The sequence below is a fragment of the Silurus aristotelis genome, assembly GCF_946808225.1.
Source record: "Silurus aristotelis genome assembly, chromosome: 5".
Taxonomy (NCBI): domain Eukaryota; kingdom Metazoa; phylum Chordata; class Actinopteri; order Siluriformes; family Siluridae; genus Silurus; species Silurus aristotelis.
The window spans coordinates 2,124,383-2,149,198 of NC_139578.1; the positions used below are offsets into that span (position 1 = coordinate 2,124,383).

Sequence of the window (24,816 nt, forward strand, 5' to 3'; positions counted from 1 at the left end):
AAAAAAGAGATCCTCACATAAGGCTTCAATTATAAGGCATAGTATAGACATAACACTTACTAAGCCACTTATGCAGTAAAGTGTGAAACGTTGAAAAATCCCATGGTGCTTCTAATTCCGAAATTGTTTCCTGGAATTAATAAAAAATAATCGCAACTTTGTTTTCTAAAATTCTGATGTATTTATGGTTCGAAGGACCAGCTGACCAGGTACTCATCTGCTCATGTTTACAGTTTTTCCCAAAATGTATCATTGAAAATCAAAGATTTGGCCCACAAATCAATCAAGGTCTTAGATCCTTTAAAAACACCATGTGATCAATTAATATTGTAAATAATTACATCCTGGGGTTATAAGGCCTTCCATAGATTTTGAGGTTTTTACAGCCCAATATGACACGTTCCTTCGCTTGTTTGATCCGATATTACACAACTCACACTCACAACACGAATATATTGGAACACCCAACTTTACCAGCCAAATGTGGTTCTTCCCCTTCATGTGATTTAGAAGACCCAAACATGATGATGCCCCTGTGCACAAAGCCAGCTCCATGAAGCTATGCTTTCCATAGGTTGAGTGGCCTGCTGTAGCACTTTTGAACCCTGAACACCTTTTGGGTTGAATTGGAAGACTGACTAGTGGAACATCTAGTGGAACATCTTTCCAGAAGAGTAGAGGTTATAAAAAGAGGAAACGGGGGCTAAATGCAGAATGGGATGTCCACAAACTTGTGCAGAAAAAAAGTCTCTAAAAATGTCTCTTGCTGATGTCCTAAAAAAAGTATAACCCATCCAATAGGTGGAACATGTATATTACAAAATCGTACAGTATATTTGGTAGAACAGACTAATTAAGGCAGAGGCTTGAAGAGTAGCTTTATTAAACAGAAAAATGGATTTGTTAGGAGCAAACAAATTGCAGTCAAACCAATAATAAACATTGAAAACTTCGTTAGTCTTCTTTCAGAACTTTCACTATTTTTTTTTTCTCACTTTGCTACTTCACTAGCGCTTGTCGTTAGCAAATCAGGACGAAACTCCTACGACTAAAAAGTGGAAAGACGGCAAAATTCTAATTCGAATAACTTGCCCTTGTTTTACCATTACATATTTTCACTAGGAATTAATTTCTTTGTACACTCAAAACTCTATGTTAAAGCCATATAGGAACGTATACAGAGAAAGGGCCACAAATAAACAACCTCAGACATAGTGTAGCATGAGAGTTAGTACGGGTGCTAATAACTCAGGATTCAACACTAATGGAGAAACACTTCTTGAGAAGACTGGCACTCGTGCAACATTTTAATAACACAACAGATTTCCCAGAAGTGCTTTTTTTTTGTTTTGTTTTGTTTGTTTTTTTACAGTACCCTTGCTGGCAGTAAGGAAAACTTTATAAAGATACAATAAAAACACATAGCCAAGCAGAATGCTATTTCCCATTTCTGACACACCCTTCTGGCTAATCCCCATTTGCCTTTTATTGTAGAGTTGCCAAAGTAGTGGGCAGAACACATTTCCAGGCAAAAAAGAAAAAATCTAAACACGGACATTAAAAAAAAGAAACTAGCCAGATCAGCAATATTCCAAAGAAATCATGGGTTTTTTTTTTGTTTTTTTCCAAAGGCATCAATAAAGTTATCAGATTTTGAAATGCTTGAAAAACATTTCGTATGTTCGCGCTCCTGTTACGAGCAAACCCAAAATAAAAATACACTGTTTGCATACATTATTGTACATTATTATACAGATAAATCCAGCAATGCAGCACAAACATAATATTGATTCCCAGGCGTTATAGTGGTCGACTGAAGGTACACTGATATGAATTTTTGTACATCATGTTCAAATGGCATTTTATTGAGTACCATATAAATGCAAGCAGCAACAAATGTAAGCCAGTGCAAATAGTGTAGGTACAGGTCCACAGTAGACATCATGGAAGCTCAGCATATTAGCGTCACAGTAACAACAGAGTCAGACCAAAGGCTTGAAATGATCACAGGACTATTATCCATTGTATTCTTCTTTTGTTTATACTCTCACACAGTGGTGGCGGACGAGCACAGTGCATCAAGGGTCTACGATAACGGCTGAGCATGCGGGTCTTGATTGAAGAACTTTATTTACTTTCTAATGTATTTACTTCCTGCCTCCAATCCACTCCTGATTGCCCTCCTATGTCTTGATTAAAGTCACGTACCTTGCCCCATCAACGCCCTGTGAAAATCATTTCATCTCATCCTCTCAGCCAAAAACAGGAGTGTCCCTTGGCACATTTCACAGACCTAATCTTCTTAGTAAATGGCTCTGTTGCTCCTAATTTGCATTTGAATCGAATCGAATCCATACTGTCAACTTCAGAAGCTCAAACGTTTAGAGCTCCAACAGTGCTTTACAAAGCCTCAATCCTCAATCGCTCATTGTCCCCAGCTTTCCCGGTCATCGCTCTCATCTGTATTAGACTCGTATCCAGATGCAATCCCTGATTCCCTGAACCCAGGAATCTCCAACGTACAGAAGAAGCTCGCCTCGGTAGGAGAGCTTTCGCTTCGCTCTTCGTCTGGACCTTGGCCCGAATCTCTGTCCTGCTCCGGCTTCTTTTCTCCGCTCGAAGAATTTGGAAAGAAGTCGAACGGATCCAGGTGCACCACGTTAGGCTTCTTTGAGGGTGAGAAACGAGGCACGTTGTCTCTCAGAGCGATCTCCAACAGGCTGTCCTGAGATCCCACTGCAATACATTTAAAAAGAAAATTGCATTTATCTATCTTTAGCAAGTTTTGTGTTGTACAAAGAGGGAAGATAAGAAACAATACTAGCTGTAAAAGCTCACTGGACGACGACGAGTGTGTGCGGAGCTCCAGCTCCTGTATGTGTTTGATGAGCATAGAGAGATGCTGCAAGAGCTCGCCGTTTTGCTGCAGGAGTTGCTGAGCTCGGACCTGAGCCTCCGTCCTCGCCCGGGCCTCCAAACACAGTTGCTGCTGGAGGAGGGCAGCCTAAAAGACAAACACCAAAAGTCATGTATAGTGCCTCAGAACTAGTGGATGCAATGCATAAAAGTTGCTACAAGGATTTGTACCATGTTGATAAGCCCAAAATGAGGAGAACCCTTACACTGCCAGGTGTTTCTTCTTAGAACCAACACTGGGATCCTTCAGAACTAGTGGGTGCAATGCATGAAATTCACCACAAGGGTATCTACATTGTTGTTGATCAGCTCAAAATCAAGAGAACCCTCACACTGCCAGGTGCTTGCTCTCAGAGCCAACGTTGGGATCTCTGAGAACTAGTGGATGCAAAGTATGTAAGATGCCACAAGGGTTTTTTTTTACCAAAATGAGGAAAACCCTTCTTTCTTGCTCTTAGAACCAACCATGGCACTTTCAGCATAAAATTCTAAAACCAGTAAACCCTTTATTTACAATTTCTTTTTAGTTATTGCTTTGTTAAACTTTGGGGTTAAATTTAAGAATAGCCATAGATGTGACTAGCCACAGTAATACAAATGTATTGAAGGTCACATGTGTCTATGAGTGTATGTTTGCCTGTGCTGAGGCGGCCTGACTCTTCTGTTCCTGCTGTTTGAGTTGTTTCCTCAGGAGCTGGACCCGGTGACTCAGTGACAAGCGCTCTGGGACTGGAGACACCAATCCTGATGGCTCTATTTCCACCACAGCGTCTTCAGAGTCCTGAGGACAGAGTATTCATTGATTTGAGTCTCAGGGAAATGGATTGAAGCCAAGACTGTGTTTTCAGTGGTTTGGCGTTCGAGTTCTGAGAACACAGTGAACAGTGTAGTTATGAATCTATAACTCTACTGTCTTTGGATTTCATATAAAGTCTTACCATTGGCTACCGTTGCAAATATTTCTCCTTCAACTCTTCCTACTGGTTCGAATTCTTTCAAACTCAAAATATGCAGCATGATACCGTGAAAGCACAGGTACATGTGCACTGTTGATATGCGGTCTGTGTATATTTTTTTTATTATAGACATGGCAGAAATTCTGAAACACCATGCAACTTTTATGTCGGCTGCATTCTTATTACAGCACAAAAATAAATACACTACAGAAAATTGCATTCCTAATGCATGTTCTTTAAAAGAAGTACCTTTGTATCCGTCTTCTGCATCGTCTCGTCTGGGTTTGTCTCGGCATCTGGAGTGTCCTCCTCCTCCTCCCCCTCCTCCCCCTCTCCTCTCTCCTCCTTACACTTCACCAACCATTCTGCCAACACAAATTGACAAACTCATTCATTGTACTAGTACAGTCAAACGTGCTAAAAAATATTAGCTACAATTTTGCCTTCCTATGCCTTGAAGCAAAAGAGCTTTCTATGAGGAGAGAAAGAATTGTTATATTCTATTTTAACTTGACAGCTTCCTCTGCTAATGGAATCCACCAGAGCTTCCTCAGGTTAACACCATGACAGGTGCTGACAGATGGCTGCAGCTTTTTGCTGCTACGTTTGCAATGAAAAACGTAAAAAAGTCCATTCTGAAGGATCTCCTGGGTTCTTACAATCCTACTACCCAACGTGGATCATTTGACATCTCTGCCCCTCTTTTTAGCTTGTGCACCAATACAATCTGATGACACAGTCATAAAATTAGTAGTACCCTTATAAGCATACCACAATTTATTTGACAGTCAACATCTTTAACAGACATCTAGGAACAATTCATCACTTAATTTAAAATCTAGGAGGCTGTTCCTGCAAATCAGAGGCCATTAAAGTAGGCTAATACCAATACAGAGTCAGGGATGTCCAATCCTATATGCAGTTTCGATGAGGGAGCAGGCGTTCATTCTCCTACCAGGAGGACATACCTTCTCAGGCACCTCTATTAATGGCATTCAGCAAATGTACTTATACAGACACTTACGGTTATTTCGTTGATTAATTAAGGGCCTTGAAAAAGCGACAGCTTGTTGGTGCTCGGATTTAAACTCACAACCTTTTGAAATTACAATATCTTACTCCAAGTCCAGACTCCAAGAAGCCTGACCACTCTGAACTGCCATATGATCCTAAGAACATTGCATATAGGCATCAATCTTGTCCTGTGGTAAACCTTTACCCTCAAGGCCCATGTGAGGTTTATCCCTTGTGGGACTTTGCAGGAGAAACCCTAAATGAAAAGTTTGCGATTGGGAAATCCGAGGATCCGAGAATCCTCCCCTACCTAAAAAAAGCTCCTTCATTCATCCCCAAGGAGATCTTGGCATGTACCCATCCACTTTCACATTCCCTGATTGTTACCCCTCTATAGTCCCTTATTCTCCATCACTGGGGTAGTTACATCCTAATGACTCCCTTTACTCCTGACTCCTCCCTTTCCTTCTATCACATCTATCCCTTGTTCCTTAATGATGCTATCCAGGGAGAGGAAAATCCTCAAACCTAGAGCATACTAATTTTTGGAAACTTTAATTAGACTGAAAAAGCTCTCGGATGAAAGTAAAATGTGTCGATGCGACCACATCGAAGTCCAGTTGACATGACTCAACTTACAGATTTCTATTTGAAACCTTTTAGTTTTGGCAAAATTAACTCTGTAACAAGAGACAAGAGATGATTGTGACATGAATATACTTTGATGAATCAGAAAAAATGATCTAGACTATTAAATACAGACTTACCATCCACAGTGTCCAGGCTCTGTTTATGACAAACCTCAAATGCCTGGCCGACTGTCTGCACAATTCTCATTGCCTGGCTCTAACAATGGGGAAGTAAAAGAAAACCAATTAACCACATGCAGCTGCAATTATTTTGGAGAAATCCGACTACACTGCAAATTTCTTTCCCCTTCTAGTTCTTTTTTCACTCCACTGTAACCACTGAACCAGTTTGGTGCAATCAATGAAAGATAGTAGACCAACCTTTACCAAACTCATTAGCATTCAACCCCCATCACATCCTGTTCCACCACCATACCAAATCAATTCTTCTGCTCTACTCTAAGATATATACAAATAATTCCAATTTGTTAACGGGTTTGATTAGACAACGTCGATTATCTGACTGACCTTTCTTTTGGATTTGAAAACGTTGCAGCGGAACACGTTGCTCTTCTTATCTTTCGCAATGTAACTGAAGATTTTGAGGTCTTGCGAGTCGTGCGAGACGTAAAAAATTCTGGGAATGGAAAGAAAACAGATAGTAACCGGCCCAGTCCATGCTAGCATTCCAAGAAAAATCATTTTGGATTCATGTTGGGTACAATAATAGCGATTCTATGCTAATGTATGGATGTACAACTTGTTTGCAAAAGCAGCTAATAGGTTTTCGGATGTAGTGATAGAAAGGCACTTACATACTTGGTATTTAAAATGGGAGAATTGTAGAATGTTGCAGTAACAAATCTTCAGAGAGGCAAATATACGCCGTTAAGAAAGCTAGCCTAACTCTTCACCTGGCTGGAGGCTTAATCGTATCAGTCCTTTCAACATTTATCCGATCGGATAATAATCCAGAGCGATTTACATTTATCTCGTTCATACAACTTAGCAGCTATAGGGTTAAGGGCCTTGCTCAGGGGCCCATGAGTGTGCAGCTTGCTGTGGCTTTAATGGATTCAACAATGTGAACGCTGACTGCACCTCCTTACCTCACCTACATCACAACCTGAATATACTAACACACTTATGGCGGAATGAAATCGAAAAAATCTCCTTAAAATCTAGTGGAACATATTCCCAGAAGAGTGGAGGTTATTGTAGCAAATTGGGACTGAATGTGAAATTGGATGTAGAAAAAATCCGAAATGATGTGTTTTATCCAACTGATTATCCAACCTGTAAATGGGATCCTGTGCCAATGTCACATGACTTTCATCCCAGCTGCTGTCATTTTTCTGGAGGAAATACATAAAAACCAAAAAGTTACTCAAATATAACTTGAATACAGAGTCACACTACTTAGAAGCCACAACATGAGACAACGAGACCTTCTTCTTCTGCAGCACCACTTTGACCCCATCCACCGCCACCACGAGGCTGACTTTCATCTTCTTGATGTTCTTGACTTTAAACTCGTACTGTCAAGAAACAATAACCACAATCACACACACCAACTCAAACTCATCACGCTGCCAGGAAGCTGTAAATCCCTCACAAATCACACTAAAAGGAGAGTAGGAGAGTTTTTATCTTCTCAAGAAATATCAGTATGAGCGTCTGGATTTTTTAAATTTAGCTTCTTGTCTTTAAACCAGAGACTCGGCCATAAACACAGGCTGTCTTTAGAAAAGAAAAAGAAAAGAAAAGATGAAGGGTTTTCACTCGGAGAGGAAACTGGTGCAATGCTGCTGCCATAAATCTATAAGCCGGCACTGGAGCCAGGCCAAAATAAAAATGTATGCCCTTGGCTAGAGGTTCTGCTCTCTTTTACATGCACTCAAAATCGACAGCCACATTCTCTTTTCCTTTCGAAAAAAAGGGTGATCTGGATACAGGAACGATTAATGAGAGAGAGGAAAGACTAGGAGGTATATTGTTGACGTCCTTGTGACCGTGAGAGAACGGTGAATAAAACAGGAAGAAGTGGATATTTTGCGTACTCAGCTGTTGCCCAGAATATATATATATATATATAAGAACAAAAAATAAGGTCCTTTGGATCTACTTACATTTTTCTAATAAATATTAATATTAAACATGAATATCAAATGCAAATACAAAATCAAAATATGAATATGTATAACATCTACATAAAATATACAAAGTTATACATTCAAATATATCAATATATATAATTGATATAATATATAATATATATGTAATTAAATCATATATTTAATAATATATATAAAAATGTCAATAATAAAAAAATCTGAATAATTTGTATTATAATATTAGTATATTAATATTATTCTACTAATTATTTGTAATACGAGTAAATTAAATAAATATATTTTTTGAATAACCTGCAAATAATCCTATATTTTATTGTTATTTATTGAAAAAGAAAGAAAGAAAGAAAAAATAATAATTAAACAAATATTGAATAAATAAAACAAATTGGAAACGTGTTTAAATAAAAATGAATCCCACGTTCTAGAATGTATAGGAAATTAAAAAAATATCTATCTATCTATATCCTATATTTTGCACCAGGCTCTTTTTTTATCCGTGCCCATCGCTGCAAAAAATCTATCTATCTATCTATCTATCTATCTATCTATCTATCTATCTATCTATCTATCTATCTATCTATCTATCTATCTATCTATCTATCTATCTATCTATCTATCTATCTATCTATCTATCTATCTATCTATCTATCTATATTGTATGTGTTGTCGATTAAATGGGTACTAATGATATCATATTCAAAATATGATATATATATATATCAAAATTGGCCTTTACAATTAATTATATATTACATTATATATATAATGTATATAGAAAAAATTAATAATAAGATTTATTTAAAAATAAAACCCACATACCCGAACCCTTCTCATGGCTGCCAGGATGTCCAGCCTGCTCTGGGGACGCACGATGTCCAACGTGCCAATGAACTAGAGGGTATGTGGACAGAGGGGAATGTGGGCATAATTCATACTCAGGATATGATCACAGATACACAACACACACACACACACACACACACACACACACACACACACACACACACACACAAATGCAGCAGATCAGACAGCCTCATCAGTGACACGCACCTTCACCTGGAATGTGATGCCGCACTGGAACCCGTCATCGCTGTCGTCCACAAGGTTGTATTTGGTTTTCTCTGGCATGGTGCGTGCGAGGGTCGTGAGCGATATGGAGTCCAATCTGAGTCTTTGCAGAAAGCCTCTGGTGGCTGACCAGAATTACAAGGATTGTAGGACATAACATAACATAACATCACATCACATCAATTAGCATTGCAGTCAGAACACTGGTCTTGTAAATAATAATAAAAATGGCATAGTATTGACGACGACATCACCAGCCTGTCTCACCTGCTGAACCAAAGAGCTCAAGGAATCGTCTGCGGCTGCCAGACACGCATCCAGCTGTTTTATGGCTGCAGCCTTTTCCTCGCCTCGTGATGTTTAGGAAGCTCAGAGGGGTTCGATGGGACATGTAATCCAAAGGTGACATCTAGTGGTGGATCCAGTGACTGGACAAACGTATGAAGTTCTCACAAACTGTTTTGTATTTCCCTTTCAGACCCAAACCTGACAATGCCCCTGTGCACAAAGCCAGCTCCATTAACATCTACTTTACATGGGTTTGAAGTGTGTGGAAGATCTACAGTTATAGAGCTCCAAACCTGGTAAACACCTTTGAGGCGAATGTGAACGCTGACTGCAACCCAGGCCTCCTCACCTCACCTACATCAGTACCTGACTTTACTAACGCACTTGTGGCTGAATGAAATCCTATCAATCTCCACACAAAATCTGGTGGAACATCTTCTTCCCAGAGGAGTGAAGCTTATAATCACAGGAAATGGAGTTTAAATGTGGAATGAGATGTTTAAAAAAAAGCACATAGCGATTTTATGGTCCAGTGTCCCCAAACCTTCAAATCTTATCCCTCTACTTCATGAATTTCTTACTGTCTGACCATTGAGGTGTATGAACTACAACAGGACCAAATCAAACAAATGTAACACACAAGAGAAAGCAAAGACAAAGACTGACACGTCCCACTTTTATTCCTTTCCTTTTCTGCTGGAATTCAATCGTCTTGTTTAGACCCTTGTCAGACATCCTCGGCGACGTCGCTGCTCTCCAAACGTCTGTCACAGCAACTGTAGTTTAACAAGATAGCTGTCGTGCTGTTTCTGATCCCACCGTTATCGCCTTCATCCGACAGGAGATCGATTCGAGACCGAGGCAAAGATCAATAGGGCAGATGATTACCATGGCGGCGCGGGAATTCGGCTTTGGGTCGTGTCCTATAACGTCACGGTGTTGCATTTTTTGGGACTAACGCTGAGGGACACAGTTACTGTCATAACCTATTAATAATTCAGTAATTACCCAGGGAACTAACGGCCACCACGCCAACAAAATCTGGTTCGTCTACAAGTCCTGCTGGTGTCAATTAGTGACGGGTCGTTCATGAACAATTCCTTCAGAAGAGTCGTCTCAAAGAGTGATTCTTTTATTTTCGACTGGTAACGCATAAGCAAAGCATTGTAAAATCTCTGTAGGTTATGTAAAGGAAACAGAATTGAGTTGTTCACCTCTTGACTCTTCTAGTCCAAGTCGTTCTTCCTTTAATCACATGACTCCCATATACGGTATGCAGTGGATTACACAGGAAACAGGATTGAGTAGTTCATCTCATGAGTCCTCTGGTACGAGGATTGAACTCAAAAAAAGATTTGTTTATTCCTCTAATCATTAGTGTCAACTAATCTATTGGCCCTCTCTATTGATGTGTCCATGCTCTCTCTCTCTCTCTCTCTCTCTCTCTCTCTCTCTCTCTCTCTCTCTCTCTCTCTCTCTCTCTCTGTATCTGTCTCTCAGTCGTTCTGTCTTTTTTTCCTTAATGTCTCTTTTTATGCCTTTTCTTTTTGTCAAACATTCTCTCACAGTCTCTCTCTGAGACTGTGGGGAAGAATTACATATAAAGGAATGAGTAAAGCTAACTACGCTAACTAGTACAGATTTGTCTGCTTGAGACCGTGTTGGTGTTTTGAATACGACTGCGATTAAGAACAGAACAGTTCACTGATGTACAATCAAAAATGGCCAGATGACAAGCAAAAAAAAATGGCTGACTATACTAAAACTGGTCAAACAAATTTCAGCACAATGGCTAAGTTAGCAAACACTATTTTTTATTTGAATTATCTCTGTGCTAAAACATCTTTCTTTGAACGTATTTAAGATGCATTTCATTTCATTTTCAACATTAACCTAATACATTTTTTTGGTATTTGGTTCTAGCAAAGTGATTTAGGTGCTCGCTTTGTTTTTACTAGCAGCGTAGTTCATGTGCTAGCGTTGTTTTTTTACATGCTAACTGCATCTAGCCTATTTATCTAGAGTGCTGATAAGAATAAAGGTATGTAGATTGTTCTAGAACAGAACGATGAGTGGATCCAGAACAGTTTTTAACAATTACTGTTATTTTATTCTGCAGTAAATCCCTATTAAAAAATATAAAATTGGTGTTTAACAACCCCCGTGGTGTCGCCTGGATGAGACATAATGTCCCGTTTTTTGTGCTCGGTGCACCTTTGGGTGTTCTGTAACACAGCGAGACTTAAATGTAAAATTAGAGCTCTTTCTTCAAGGGCAGATTGACATCACGCTGGCACTGAGATATATATACATATTATAGACGGTCATTTTAACCACTTTATATCTCTTTGTGCCTTAACTCATTGAACCTCTTTTCTCTTTTCATAAATCCTATTTCTCCATCTATCCTAAATCCTAGAGTTAAGAATATATATATTCTATCTATCTATCTATCTATCTATCTATCTATCTATCTATCTATCTATCTATCTATCTATCTATCTATCTATCTATCTATCTATTGAGAGTGAGATAAGAGCAAGGGAAGATTCTAAAGGATGATAGATAGATAGATAGATAGATAGATAGATAGATAGATAGATAGATAGATAGATAGATAGATAGATAGATAGATAGATAGATAGATAGATAGATCTTTTATATATTTTTTTTATTTATTTGTATCCTAAATTACTATGAGAAACAATTTAGGTGTCAGAAGTAAAATGTCATGTAAATAAACAATAGTTAGCATTAGCAAGCTATGCACTTGCTGCTGAGCCTGTTTGCAGTAGCTACAACAGATGGTAGCATTACAAGTTAGCATTAGCAAAATAATAAACATTTAGGAAGACGAGACCTGCTAGATTTAACACAGATATAATTTGATGCTTAGCCCCTAAATTAGCATTTAAATATATCAAATTCGCTTAAACACGTTCCACACTTTGCTTTATTAGCATTTCCTTTTTTTTTCTTTTACCATGAATGTTATATGAGCATGAGGTCAACAAGTCATTCATGTTTACTTCATAACAGTCTCAATCAAGAGCACGCTTCTGTGCTGAACTTTCCAGATCCGTCCTCCTGGAAAATCCACTAACGCAAACACTGCATGAACTTCAAACTAGTTGGCAGACGAGAAACAAGCTGAAAACCAGCAAAAAAAACAGGAACAACAAAAATACTGAGAACGAGTGTAGTGCTCCCCCCTTCATTATCCATCTCTTTCCTCGTACAAAATGTTCTATGTCAGTTTATTTTTTGCCGTCCGGTCATAAATCTTTCTATTCTTGTTTCTTTTTTTTCCCTTCCTCTGTTTCGATCTCTCACTCACTGTTCTCTCGTAATTACCTCACAGTGTTCTTTCCTTCTTATTATCCTATATTTTGCACCAGGCTCTTTTTTTATCCGTGCCCATCGCTGCAAAAAATCTATCTATCTATCTATCTATCTATCTATCTATCTATCTATCTATCTATCTATCTATCTATCTATCTATCTATCTATCTATCTATCTATCTATCTATCTATCTATCTACTGTAGGTCAAAGGTGAATTTCGTGAACCTTCAATTGGTGACAATTTCTGAAAATGGATGAACAACCAGGAAACGAATGAACACTTGTACAGTACAGTAAAATTGGAAATCTTGTCTGGTCTTTTGGCAATGAATATACAGTTTATACAGTAATGTATACATTTGTGTCATCGATGCCATGCAGAAGAAATTCAGCATTTTCGTTCATCGTGATCCAAACCGTCATTTACATCAGGAAAAACTGAAACCTTTTCGCCGTAACTAACTCCCCGTAACTAACTTTTTCGCCGGAACTAACTCCCCGAGACCCTCAACGCAGAGGGAGGTGGAGGAGGTGGAAGTGGTGCAGGTGATGGAGGAGCGTGTGACTCACAGAAGCTTCGAGAAGCGTCTCGAAGGACAAAAGCTGTGCTGAGCGCCGTCGCCTGTCGCCATGGAGACCTACCTCCATTGCATGGTGCTTGCAAAAAGAACCCCCCCCAAACCCACACACACATAGAGAGACTCACAAAGTGTTTCACAAATGCCTCTTTATTTCGGAGGTGGTGGCAGTTTACTCGTCTGCACCTGTGCTTTAGGAACAGTGTCCCTCATGACGTAAATGACGGACAGATAAAAGCCTTCCACATGAATGGGATGTACCAGATGGTGAGAAAAACAGGAATATATATTTCTGTTTTTCTCACCATCTGGTACATCTCATTCATTTGGTTTTTATCTGTCCGGCTTTCACGTCATGAGGGACACTGTTCCTAAAGCACAGGTGCAGACATGATGCTGCAGTGAAGCATGGTGGTGGAAGCACCATGGTGAAATTTAAGGCTAAGTTCACTGAAAATGCTGTTGCACAAGTGAAAGGGTCTTGCCATGATTGTATTTGATTTTTTTTCCCAGACTTAGACATGGAAAAATCCAGAGTTCAGCTACTAGTCAATTTAGTCAACATGCATCACATATGGATAAAATGCTGTCATGGGAATGCAGTCAATTCTGTACTATGTTGTCTTATACCCCAAGAAATTTACAGTCTACATTTTTTGTATTATTTCTTTATTTCTTTTTGTTAAATAATGAAACATACGTATTGGTCACTCGTTCCATCATTTTCTCTCTTTCTTCAGTGAAGGTACAAGAAAGCAGATGTTCAGCATTTATTCCAAACCAAATTCCATACATCATCATACATTGTCTCCCAGTTTAATAAATAAAAAGCAATATATTATAATTTATACAAAATACACCATTGTTCAATAAATAGAATTTGTCCAGAGGTAAATAAAATAAAAAAAACAGAATTTGTGCAAAAGTGTGCTCAGAGTTCAAAATTCCAGTGTTTCTCCTATTCCTCTTCTTCAAGTTGCTGAGGGTTTCGTTCGATATCCTTCAAAGTTCCTCACCAGTTCCCTGACAGGTTTAAGGCAGATATCTTGGAATCCCCAAGCGATACCCCTCGTCATTAAGCTCGGGATGTGATCCAGCGCACGTGTCCTACAAACCGTGTGCAGATGTTTTGGTTCAGGGTTTGAGCTCGGAGTAGAATGCCGATTTGAGAAAGCGAGGGTAGCAGTCTTTCTCCATAAGAGTGTAAATCTTGCTCTGGGCCAGATCGAAGCACGAGCAGGTCGGCTCCTGCACGTTCTTCTTCGTGATGCTTTTCGTCTCGTGGTCGAGATTCACCTGAGGTGGAGATGGAGGAACCATTAGAAATTTTTTAAAAGAAATGTGGAGACACTCGCAATGCAAGGGTGATGGAATTCGGTGGATGATGGATCATTACCTCTCTCGGTGCGTCAGCATCGATGAACTCCTCATAGATCTTCTTGGCCTTGGAGCACAGCTTGGAGGACATCTTTGTTTTCTTGTAGTCCTCGCAGGCCAAGTAGAACGCAATATTTTCCTCACTATGCTCGGACTGAAGGAACGTCCGGAAGGCGCACAACCCATCTGCATGGGGGACGGGAGAACGTTTTGGGTTAAATGTGCAAAAAAATTTATAAAACATCCCTGCTATAATTTTGTGTTTGGTTGCATACTGACCTTTATGAGCCAGGAGGTTCTGAAAGGACGTTTTCCACTTGAGGGCATCTTCTGTCCTTGGCTCTCTCTTGCTGGAGAGATTGAGCTCCTGCTTGAGAAGGAAACTTCCCAAACGTGCCTTCAGCTCTTTCACTCTGGGAAGGAAGCAGAAAAGACATGTAAGAACATTCTGCACGGAACCTAATGCAATCCAATATGAGCATAAATAATTGCTCCTCACCTCTCCAGACAGGAAACCGGCAGCGATTCCAAACCTTGGCACATTTTTCTTTTCTTTCTTTTCTTTCTCTGAATGTACAATTCCCAGCTGTGTGCTTCTGTTTTCTGAGAGAGTTTTGGATTCTGACCGAGACACAGCAGCACTCTGCTATTTATACCACAGAGCTCTGAGGTGTCCTCGCCCCTTAGCCAGTAAATACTCAGTAGGAGGAGCTTCATATTCTGGAGCTCAGCCATGATTCATTTCCAGTAGAAAGGCACTTAGTGGCTTCAAGGTTCAAGGGAAGGGGGAGGAAAAAAAATACAGTGATTTGCCTCAGGAAACTACTGACGCGAGACAATTGTCTGAAAACAGACGTAGGAAGGGGACATAATTAATACGAGAATTTAAAATGGCAATTTAAAGAAGGGAGGACTGCTCTGAAATCGAATTACTTAAAATATATCTAAGGCCAGATGGAACCGTTTCCGGATGGGATTTGGGGAATTCCGGTTGTAAATGAGTATAAGATGCCATAGAAGAGATTCAGCAGGGATACGATACAGAGTCTGGGGAAATTTCCAAAAAGTCCAGCCATATTTAGTTCTTCCCCAAAATGTTACCCCAAAGTTGGAGGCACACAATTGTATAGGACGCCTTTGGTGACATTTACTTGAAGTCAGAGACCCACACCTGTACCACAATGACAGTGTACCCCTGTGCACAAAACCAGCTCCATGAAGATATGCTTTACATGGGTTGGAAGTATTTGGAAGATCTTGAGTGACCTGCTATAGCACTCGAGACGAATTGGAATGCAACCAATAATCTACATGAGCACAAATCTCCATTAATACCCTCCAAAATTTCTGGATTATTTTACAGTTTTTCTAAGTTGCTTTGGAGCATTTCTCGAATCCTCCTTAATATTTGGAAATCAGTAAAGTACATTCTCAAAACAATTTTTACAGCACAACACATTGGATTTCTTGCAAAAGCCTGTACGTTTCTCAAAATCCTTAGTTTATCTTTCAAAAGTAAGCATTCGTGTCAATGAACATCTCATTCCCATCAGAATGGAAAGACAAGATTGTCAGAATGTTAAGTCGTGTTGTCAGTACGACGCTGCACATTTACAGGATTTCTTGATATAAACTACGGTTTGGATTACGAAAATTGGAAATGCACACGTTTACCAAAAAAGGTTTAATAGAAATTTTAGATTCTGACAACTGGTTTACCCATTTTGCATAGAATGAACTGATGCTGAGATGTTTTGTGGGTTAAAACTATTCAGGTGAAACCAGTATACTATTTGGTCAACATGAACATATACAACTGATAACGTAGTAAACAGCAGACATTCGAACACAAACGATTAAACGAATGTACTAAAGCATTCGCAATTTCATCAAAGCAACAAAGAAATGTTCCTATGATGAGCACAAGTGATGTGGAGGATATTGCGAGTTCATCAGCTAAACCGCTTAATCCTGTAAATAAATTAGTCAGTGGCTTTGCTGTTTCGATTGTTTAGTCTGCTTCTTTGGTGTCGCACACTATGCACACTTCTGAAGAATCAGGAGGAGCTGGAGACATATTGTAACAGTGCAGACAGGAATCGAGCACTTTAAAAAAAGGCAGGCAGTAAGTAATGACTCACTTGAGTCGGCGTTCAGATCAGGAAGCTTTTCCGCACTTGCACATATTGCAATCCACATGGTGTTACATTAATGCACATTAAAATATAAGATATGTAGAGCACTTGATACTTCATTAGATTTCTGATAGATAGATAGATAGATAGATAGATAGATAGATAGATAGATAGATAGATAGATAGATAGATAGATAGATAGATAGATAGATAGATAGATAGATAGATACTTTAACTTATGTAAACCTCACTTTCATGAAGCTGGCTTTGCATATGGATTAGCCGTATTTTTGTTTTAATAATTTAATTAATTGCCATCCCGTTTTTAATTATTTTCCTTTTTCTTCTTTATTAAATTATTAATATTTTATTTATTTTTAAATTATTTCACATGCAACAGCGACAGGACAAAATATGCTGTAAAATATCAATCTTTTATCAATATCAATATTCAATGCTTTCAATACTCAGCATTTTGTTGTTGCTGTTTAAAAAAATAAAAAAGTAAGAAATCTATATAAAGTTACAAGACGTTTAAGCAATTTATTCTGAATAAATAATGTCTATCATTCGGATGCTTTCTGTGACCCGACTATAACAATCAACAACAGGAACATTTCTTCTCCTCGCCTGCATTCATGCCCAGCTTGCGATGGAGCCATGCTTCCTGTAAAGTGCTACCTATAGTAGGCCGGCAGGAAGCACCCCGTCTCGATTGGAGACTATGATTGCTGAAGGGACAAAAAAAAAAAAGGAGTGAAAGGGTTCAGGAAGCAGGGCGGGAGACTGGGGTGGGTGATGTGGTGGGAGAGGGGGTCTTTGAAACAGTTAGGAGGAAATCCTCCTACGCTGCTCGCCTCAAGGTTCTGCAAAAAAAGAATGCCGTTGAAAATGAAACAAAAAAAAAAAAGACTAAACGTGTCTAAGGCCTCCTGGATTCCTGAAATCGCATCAGCGATTCGTTCCATGTGGTTGGTTCCCACATTTCAATAAAACTGCATCCGTTTATTTTTTTTATGTATTTATTGATTTATTTGACCATTTCTGCAATTTGTGAGTGTGAAAAAACAGGTGGGGTGGGGGTTTGAATTTCTTACCAAAAGAGCTTTTTTTTACTTTTTCCATAATTATAGGAATAACTCAGAGTTAAGTAGACATGAACAAATGAAGGAAGTCCGTCACATTGTATTATATTGATAAAACCTCCACCGAAATCCTTTATTCATCTGCCTTGACATGGGGGTCTGCTCACAGTACCATTAAATGGTTCCTAACACCACAAAGAACCTTTTCTAGTACCACAAATCTACAAACCGAAATATAATGAACATTTTGCAAAAAATGGTAGAACTTGAACAATCTGAACGAGCATTTGTTGGCAAGGTATGCAAATGAAATATTTTGCATAGGAAAATATTAATAAGCATCAAATTATTAATCGATTGTTATACAATCCATACAATCCACTACAATCCATACAATCCGTCACACAAATCGGGCTGCTGTTGTAGGAAAAAAACTGCATCCAGAGACATCCAACGCAATTGTCTGGCTCCAACTTTGTCGAAGAGCATATATAGCTGGAAAAGACAGGTGTGCCAATACTTTTGTCACATTTAGAGCCTATTAGTTGACCTATTAGTTTAGATTCTCCCTCCTTTACCAGACAAAACATTCTGGAGAAAGACAACAAAAGAACCACAACAATCCAATTTTCTCATCAACAATCTAAGCAGTTTAAAAAATAAACAATTAAACCGTGGCCTGGATCTCGCTTCTGATTGGTCAAAAGGTGTCAATGAATTGTCTATGGTTCCATTATTGTTTCCATAGGAACAGCAAATACAGGAACTTGTAAGCCAAAGATGCTTCAGATCATTTCATTTCGATTTCACAAATTTTTGGAAGGAGTATCCAATTTTAGCGATTGTAGCATGTTATTAATTGCAAGAAAGAACCAAAATAATTAGACCAGGGAATTTTTGAGAATTTGAGAATTTTCGTTGAGTTTTTTTCATGTAGAAGACGAGTAAAACGAGCGTAGATGCGGCACGATTGGAAAACAAGCTAACAAATGTAAGCAGTAAATTTTCTTGACCTACTTTCTTGAATATAACATGACATTGTTCGTCTTTCTGGCGCAACTCAAGCTGTTTATTTGTATTTTTTTGACAAGTAAAACGCATCTTTTACGTCGACGATACAGAGATTAGTGACCCACTTCCTGAGCGGAAAATCGAGAAATTTACTCTGATTAAAAAAAAGTGTGATTATATCATTCTGACCCAAATCCAAGTAAATAAGTAAAAAGATAATTTTATTGCGTCTGACAATGTCTGACTTTTAAGCAGTAAGAAAACTACACATTTTTGACCCAAAGCTATTTTTTTTTATGGTATTTAGGTCATATTGATTATATAGGAAATTAATTATTATTATTTGGGAAATGATTTCTTTTTTTTTTCAGAATACTTTTCAAAGTAATTAAGTTGCAATAAAGTAAAAAAAAAAATTTTATTAAAATTTTATATACTCTTTTTGAAATGTTATTCAATTTCATTTTTTATAATATTTATTTATATTTCTATTATATTTAATAATGTATTTGTAATTTTTGTGTAATGAATTAAAAAAATTTAAACAGCAATTTTATTACTAAAATAAATGTTCATTCATTCATTCATTTTCTACCGCTTATCCGTAATTCGGGTCGCGGGGGCAGCAGTCTAAGCAGGCCCCCGCCTTCGACTGCTGCCCAGTCCTCACAGCACCGTCCCTTACGGTCCCTCCTGCAGGTGGTGAGCCCACGGGAAGTAAAATAAATGTAATTAAGAAAATTTAATAAAATTAAATAAAGTTTATAAATTACAACTATTAATAAAACAACACTCACATTTACAGTTAGCATCACATTTTTATTATTATTATTATTATTATTATTATTATTATTATTATTATTATTATTATTATTGCTAATAATTAACTGTGTCAAATTACACCAATAATCCCGTAGCTGAATATTATAGTTTTCACTGATGAGGTCATGCAAGCATTTTGCACTTTGAGGACAAATTGCATCCATTGAAAGACGAACAGATCCGAGCTGTTTGTCCTACAGTGTCCTTTTTTTTCTAGGTCAGAATTGTGTAACAGTTCGCACACCGGGAGAGCGACGGAGCCTAAACACAAGTATTACGTGAGCTGAAGACAACAATACACCTCACAATACACCTCGGGCTAAGGAGTTCTCATTTCGCTGCCGTGCCATAATTTGATCATGATCTAAAAAATGCTTCTAAAAAAAAGTCTTATTCAGCAGAGGAGAATGTTCCCTAAGATAATTGTAATCAGATAAAGTAGGTCAGGAAAATGACTTTTTTAATAGAGAGTTATTCTGAGACTTTACAGGAGGGTGTACAATTGGGCAAAATGCTATGATTGGTTTTATCGCATTTAAATTGGGACCTAGAAATAATGCAGAATCCTGGAATTAAAAGTCATGTCCTTCACCAATGGAGAACATTTATTTTATGATGTTTACCATTGAAAAAAATTTACTTTATGATCTTCAACATTTGTGAATATGATATGACATTCACCATTGGAGTTTTTTTTGTTTGTTTGTTTGTTTTTTTCAAGTAAGTTTAACATTGGAGAAAATAGATTTTCTGATTGAAAAAAAATTTTTTTTCATGGCCTTCACCTTTGGAGAAAATGTTTTTATGACATTCACCATTGGGGAATATGTATGTTTATGATATTCCCCATTCCTCAAAAATCTAAATACATTTTGATGATGTTCACAATTGGAAAAAATGCATTTCATGACCTTCACCATTGCAAAAAAAAATTTTCAAAGTATTTTATTATGTTTACTGTTGGAGAAAATGCATTTTATGACCTTTATTATTGGAGAAAATGTATTTCTGACCTTCACTTTTGGTGAATATGTATGTAATGAACTTTGGCATTGGAGAAAACGTATGCAATCGTGTGAAGAAATTCACCTACTGCTTACATTCCAATAGAAAGATTTGTATCTACTTAAAATTACTCTGAAATATATTTGTCACATTTCTGTTTGAGATTTATGCAGCAAATTTATCTCAAATCATCTCACATATTAAATTTTTTTGCACTAAATGTTGCACATGTGCACTTTTGTGTTGATAGTTTAAGAATCATGTGCACTTCTGTGTTCCTTGTGTTCCTTTTGTTGATTTATGTTGTTTGCTGTAGCACCTTGGTTCTGGGTAAACCTTGTTTCGTTTCTGCACTGTAAATGGTTGAAATGACAATAACTCCGACTTGACTTGACTTAACTTAACTAATGATTGTTATAAAGCTCTGTCACTGGAGACTCCTTCAAAAACAGGGTCCCGAATATACATTTGAGCACTTTCATATGTCTTTGCTTCCTTATCTGGGTTTCCCTCGGTCACTTAATCCGTCGAAGTCAATGACAAAATACGTGATAAATCAGTTTTTCCGCTGTTCTTGTGGCAAGTCATGAAATCCCCATGAAATCTGTTGTGCAGTCAGGAGGTTCGATGCTCCGAAAAGTGGACAGCAGAGAAACTTTCGGGAAAAGGAGCAGGAAGGGCTTGCAGTTCATGGGAAAGTGGCTTCCTATGCTCACTACATACTTCAAGCCTGGCACGCTTCCAAACAGATGCTGGCAAGACTTCAGTAGAGACTTTCCAGTGTTGCAGACTGCAACACATTAAAGCCTTTAAAGAATTAAACAACTAAAAATAGACCCAAACCCAAACAGACAAGTAATGACTAAGGAGATCATATCTGTTGTTTCCAGAGGTGGACAATATGAGAAATGATGAAATGATACATCAGTACTGCAAATAAGTAAATCTTCTACTTTTGCATCATTGTAAGAAGCTTCACAGATGAATTGTCATTGACAAAAGTTGCATTTTATTTCATTGAAACTAATTTTGTATTTCTAATAAACCATTTTGACACCTGAGCTAGATGCCGACCCAGCAAACATCCCGTACCATCTAGAGACGTACCAGTGCCAATTGGATCCCACTTCATGTGGAGTTTTGACATTGGACCTCTTTGAGTGTTTAAAGGCTCTGGCATGGAGAAGCTGGTGTTGGATCTGTGATGATCGCAAATGTTGAGCTCAGTAGCTCCTAGTTTTATAACCATAATGACTGTATAAGACTGTAGAAAGAACATTACTTATAATCTTATACTCCAGTACTCATGTTAGTTCTCACTCTCCAGTGTTCTGTATTGTTGAAAGATTTATGATCAAACTCTTGATGTCACCCAAATGAGGATGGGTTCCCCTTTTGAGTCTGGTTCCTCTCAAGGTTTCTTCCTCATTACATCTAAGGGAGTTTTTCCTTTCCACAGTCGCCACGGCTGCTCTTCAGGGATAAACACACACACCATTCACCTTAACTGTTAATTTCTGTAAAGCTGCTTTGAGACAATGTCTGTTGTGAAAAGCGCAATAGAAATAAACTTGACTTGACTGAGCATAAGATTGGTATGTGATTTTAGACCATCCTATTTTGCATTTAGTCCCTATTTGCTTTTCTCATAACCTCAACTCATCTGGGAAGATGTTTCACTAGATATTTAGAGTGTGCTTGAGGAGACTTAGCCACAAGGGTGGTATGAGTGTGAGGAGGCCTGAATATTGTACACATATAATATACACATATTGCTGAAAATATCAGGTGTCCCAATAATTTTGTCCATACAGTATGTCTGGTGTGTGCATGCAAGTTTTTTCTTCATTATTATATTTATTTTTTAATCATTTTCAAAAGGTCTAATTTTTTTTTAAATTATTTTAGAATAAAATAAGAATATTGTTAGTAATATTCGTTATTATGTTGTTACTAATATAATACATATATAATGTCGTAATTGTTATAAAATATGATCAAATACTATTCAAGTAATTACACTTTTTCTTTTTCTTCTTTTTCTTTTTTTTTTTTTTATTATATTTTACTCATGGCCAAATAGTCCCACTATCTATATAAAATAAAAATAAAAAAATACAAATTAAAAAATTAAAAAATGTGTATTTTTTTTTAGATTTGAGGAACCCTCCTGGAGATTCAGGACAGAGAAGAAAAAAAAACGAAGAAAACAGTTCCTGATTTCTAGTAAACGTTCAGTAACGTCATGCAGAAAGCGCACTCCTGAACTTTTCGACGACGTTCAATGGACGTCATGAGGACGTCATATGGTTCGCTTTGGTCAAGCTGGATGTAAGACATCTGGAAAGAAATGTTCTACCAAACCAGTGAACACACAATCATCCGTTCATGCAACCGTTTCAGGACTGAAGGACTGCTAGTCACTTGGACTGCTGGACACACTGCCTTGTTTTGCACCAGGAGAAGATTCTCAGTATTCTAAGCATTTTGTGGCTCTGCATAATAAACGGTGTTATGAGATTTCAGGGAAAAGCAGCAGCAGGGGGTGTATTGGTTGAGGGGAGGGGTGGTTGGGGGTATCTTTTGGTACTGCTGGTGGTGATTATGAGGAGGAGGTGGGGAAGGACAGTCTGTAAATCTGACTTTAAGATCATGCAGTACTTGGAAAAAACGAGAGCAATCCAAGCAAATGAAAATGGACTCGGTGAGCCACGTTCTTCATAGGAAGCACCTAATTGGGAACATTGCAAAAATGAAAAACAACCACTGAAGTCGTTAATCAAGGTCACCTGACCTCGGTGTACAGGTAATGTACTTGTATTATTTGAAAAAAACTAACATAGAAGAGCATGTCATGGTGTCTTGAAGGGTTGATAAGGAAACAGGGCACAGTCAAGGTCACATTAACTGTGTGGTCATTAAGGGTGCTTTGAAGGTAAATGGGTACAAAGAGCATTGGAGACAAATGAACAAATATTCCATTTCTTTTCCTCAAGTCATCATCTTGGTAATTATATACCATATAATATATACTGGTATATGTTTGCTGTATCATTTGGTGTAATATACTATATTCATGAAAGAACTGCAATACCAGCTCTTGTATTGATGCTGGGTAAAGTCTTCTCAAGAACATCCCAAAATTCAGGACCCTAATTGGGTTAGGTCTGGACTCTGATGGCCAACCCATGTATAAAAATGAGCTCATGCTCTCTGACCCACGCACACAATCTTAACCCTGGCATTATCGTCGGACTGTGCCTGTGCCATCAGGGAAGAAATCAATCCACACACTTGTACCTGGCCAACAGAAGCAACCCCGGATCATTACACTGCCCCCACAGGTTTGTACAGGTCATGCACTAGGCATGATAAGTGCATCACTTCATTCGCTTCTCTTTTTACATTGATGTGCCCATTATTCTATTTATTTATCCTGTATATATACCAAGGAGGGTTTAACTTTTTTGGCCACTGATAACTTTAGGACCACCTTCCTAATATTGTGTTGGTCCCCCTTTTGCTGCCAAAACAGTTGTGACCCGACAGCATTAACTTCTTCAGCAGTTTGAGCTTCAGGATCTCGTCTGTTGGATCAGACCACACGGACCAGCCCACGACCCCGTCGCCGGTTCACCACTGTTCCTTCGTTGGAGCACTTTTGATAGATACTGACCACTGCAGACCAGGAACATCCCACAAGAGCTGCAGTTTTAAAGACGCTCTGACCCAGTCGTCTAGATGTCAATTTGTCAAACTCGCTCAAATCCTTACACTCACACATTTTTTCTGCTTCCACCATCAACTTTAAGGACAAAATGTTCACCTGCTGCCTAATAAATAAATCCACCCACTAACAGGTGTCATGATGCAGAGATCATCAGTGTGATTCACTTCAGCTGTCAGTGGTCTTTATGTTATGCCTGATTGGTGTAAGTTCTACTGTTGTTCAACATTTTATCTCACCAAAAATCACTGCACAGGGTTTTTTTTCAACCCCAATTCTTCTTCAAGGATGATGATTTTTCACTCCTCCCTTTTTTTATAATGTGTTGGACTGGTTTTAACCCAATTTTAGAAGATTCAGCAATCTCCTTAGTTGTTTTCTTTAATTGAATCATGCCAATATTTTGGCCATTTCCATAATATATCTTCTGACATGGTCTTTTACGGATTAAGAAGCTACTCATTGAATTTGTTGGGGTTAAATAGCCTCTTACCTATATACTTATTTAAATTCAGTTGGTGATAGTTTTTTGGACAATCAGTGTATAAACATCCCATAATATTAATTTCTTTTTTTTTTTTTACCAAGAATTAGTGTAATTGCATAAGTATTCACTATCACCACCACCCCAACTCAAATATATATTTAAAATAAAAAAAAATAGAAAATTAGAAAAAACCCTATTAGATTCATGACATGCAAGTCTGGATGAGTAGTGGTTTTTTG

At 38.0% G+C, this 24,816-nt stretch overlaps 3 protein-coding genes across 3 annotated transcripts in view; 1 reads left to right on the plus strand and 2 right to left on the minus strand.

Annotated features, from left to right (window-relative positions):
* The window catches only part of asip2b (agouti signaling protein, nonagouti homolog (mouse) 2b), a 217,644-nt gene that overhangs the window by 134,002 nt on the left and 58,826 nt on the right, over nt 1-24,816 (plus strand). The window lies entirely within an intron of this gene.
* On the minus strand, nt 862-13,004 carry nos1apb (nitric oxide synthase 1 (neuronal) adaptor protein b). Its single transcript, XM_083542376.1, has 12 exons — nt 12,921-13,004; nt 8,986-9,146; nt 8,701-8,843; nt 8,470-8,541; nt 6,964-7,053; nt 6,812-6,870; nt 6,044-6,152; nt 5,654-5,732; nt 4,122-4,237; nt 3,554-3,697; nt 2,839-3,004; nt 862-2,736 (listed from the first exon to the last, which is right to left on the minus strand). The coding sequence occupies exons 2-12, from the start codon at nt 9,125-9,127 to the stop codon at nt 2,426-2,428; spliced, it is 1,431 nt and encodes a 476-aa protein (XP_083398502.1). The 5' UTR covers nt 9,128-9,146; nt 12,921-13,004; the 3' UTR covers nt 862-2,425.
* Nucleotides 13,684-15,055, minus strand: rgs5b (regulator of G protein signaling 5b). The gene is made up of 4 exons (XM_083540757.1): nt 14,805-15,055; nt 14,585-14,718; nt 14,325-14,491; nt 13,684-14,224 (listed from the first exon to the last, which is right to left on the minus strand). Exons 1-4 carry the CDS (start codon nt 15,038-15,040, stop codon nt 14,063-14,065), a joined length of 699 nt encoding a protein of 232 aa, XP_083396883.1. The 5' UTR covers nt 15,041-15,055; the 3' UTR covers nt 13,684-14,062.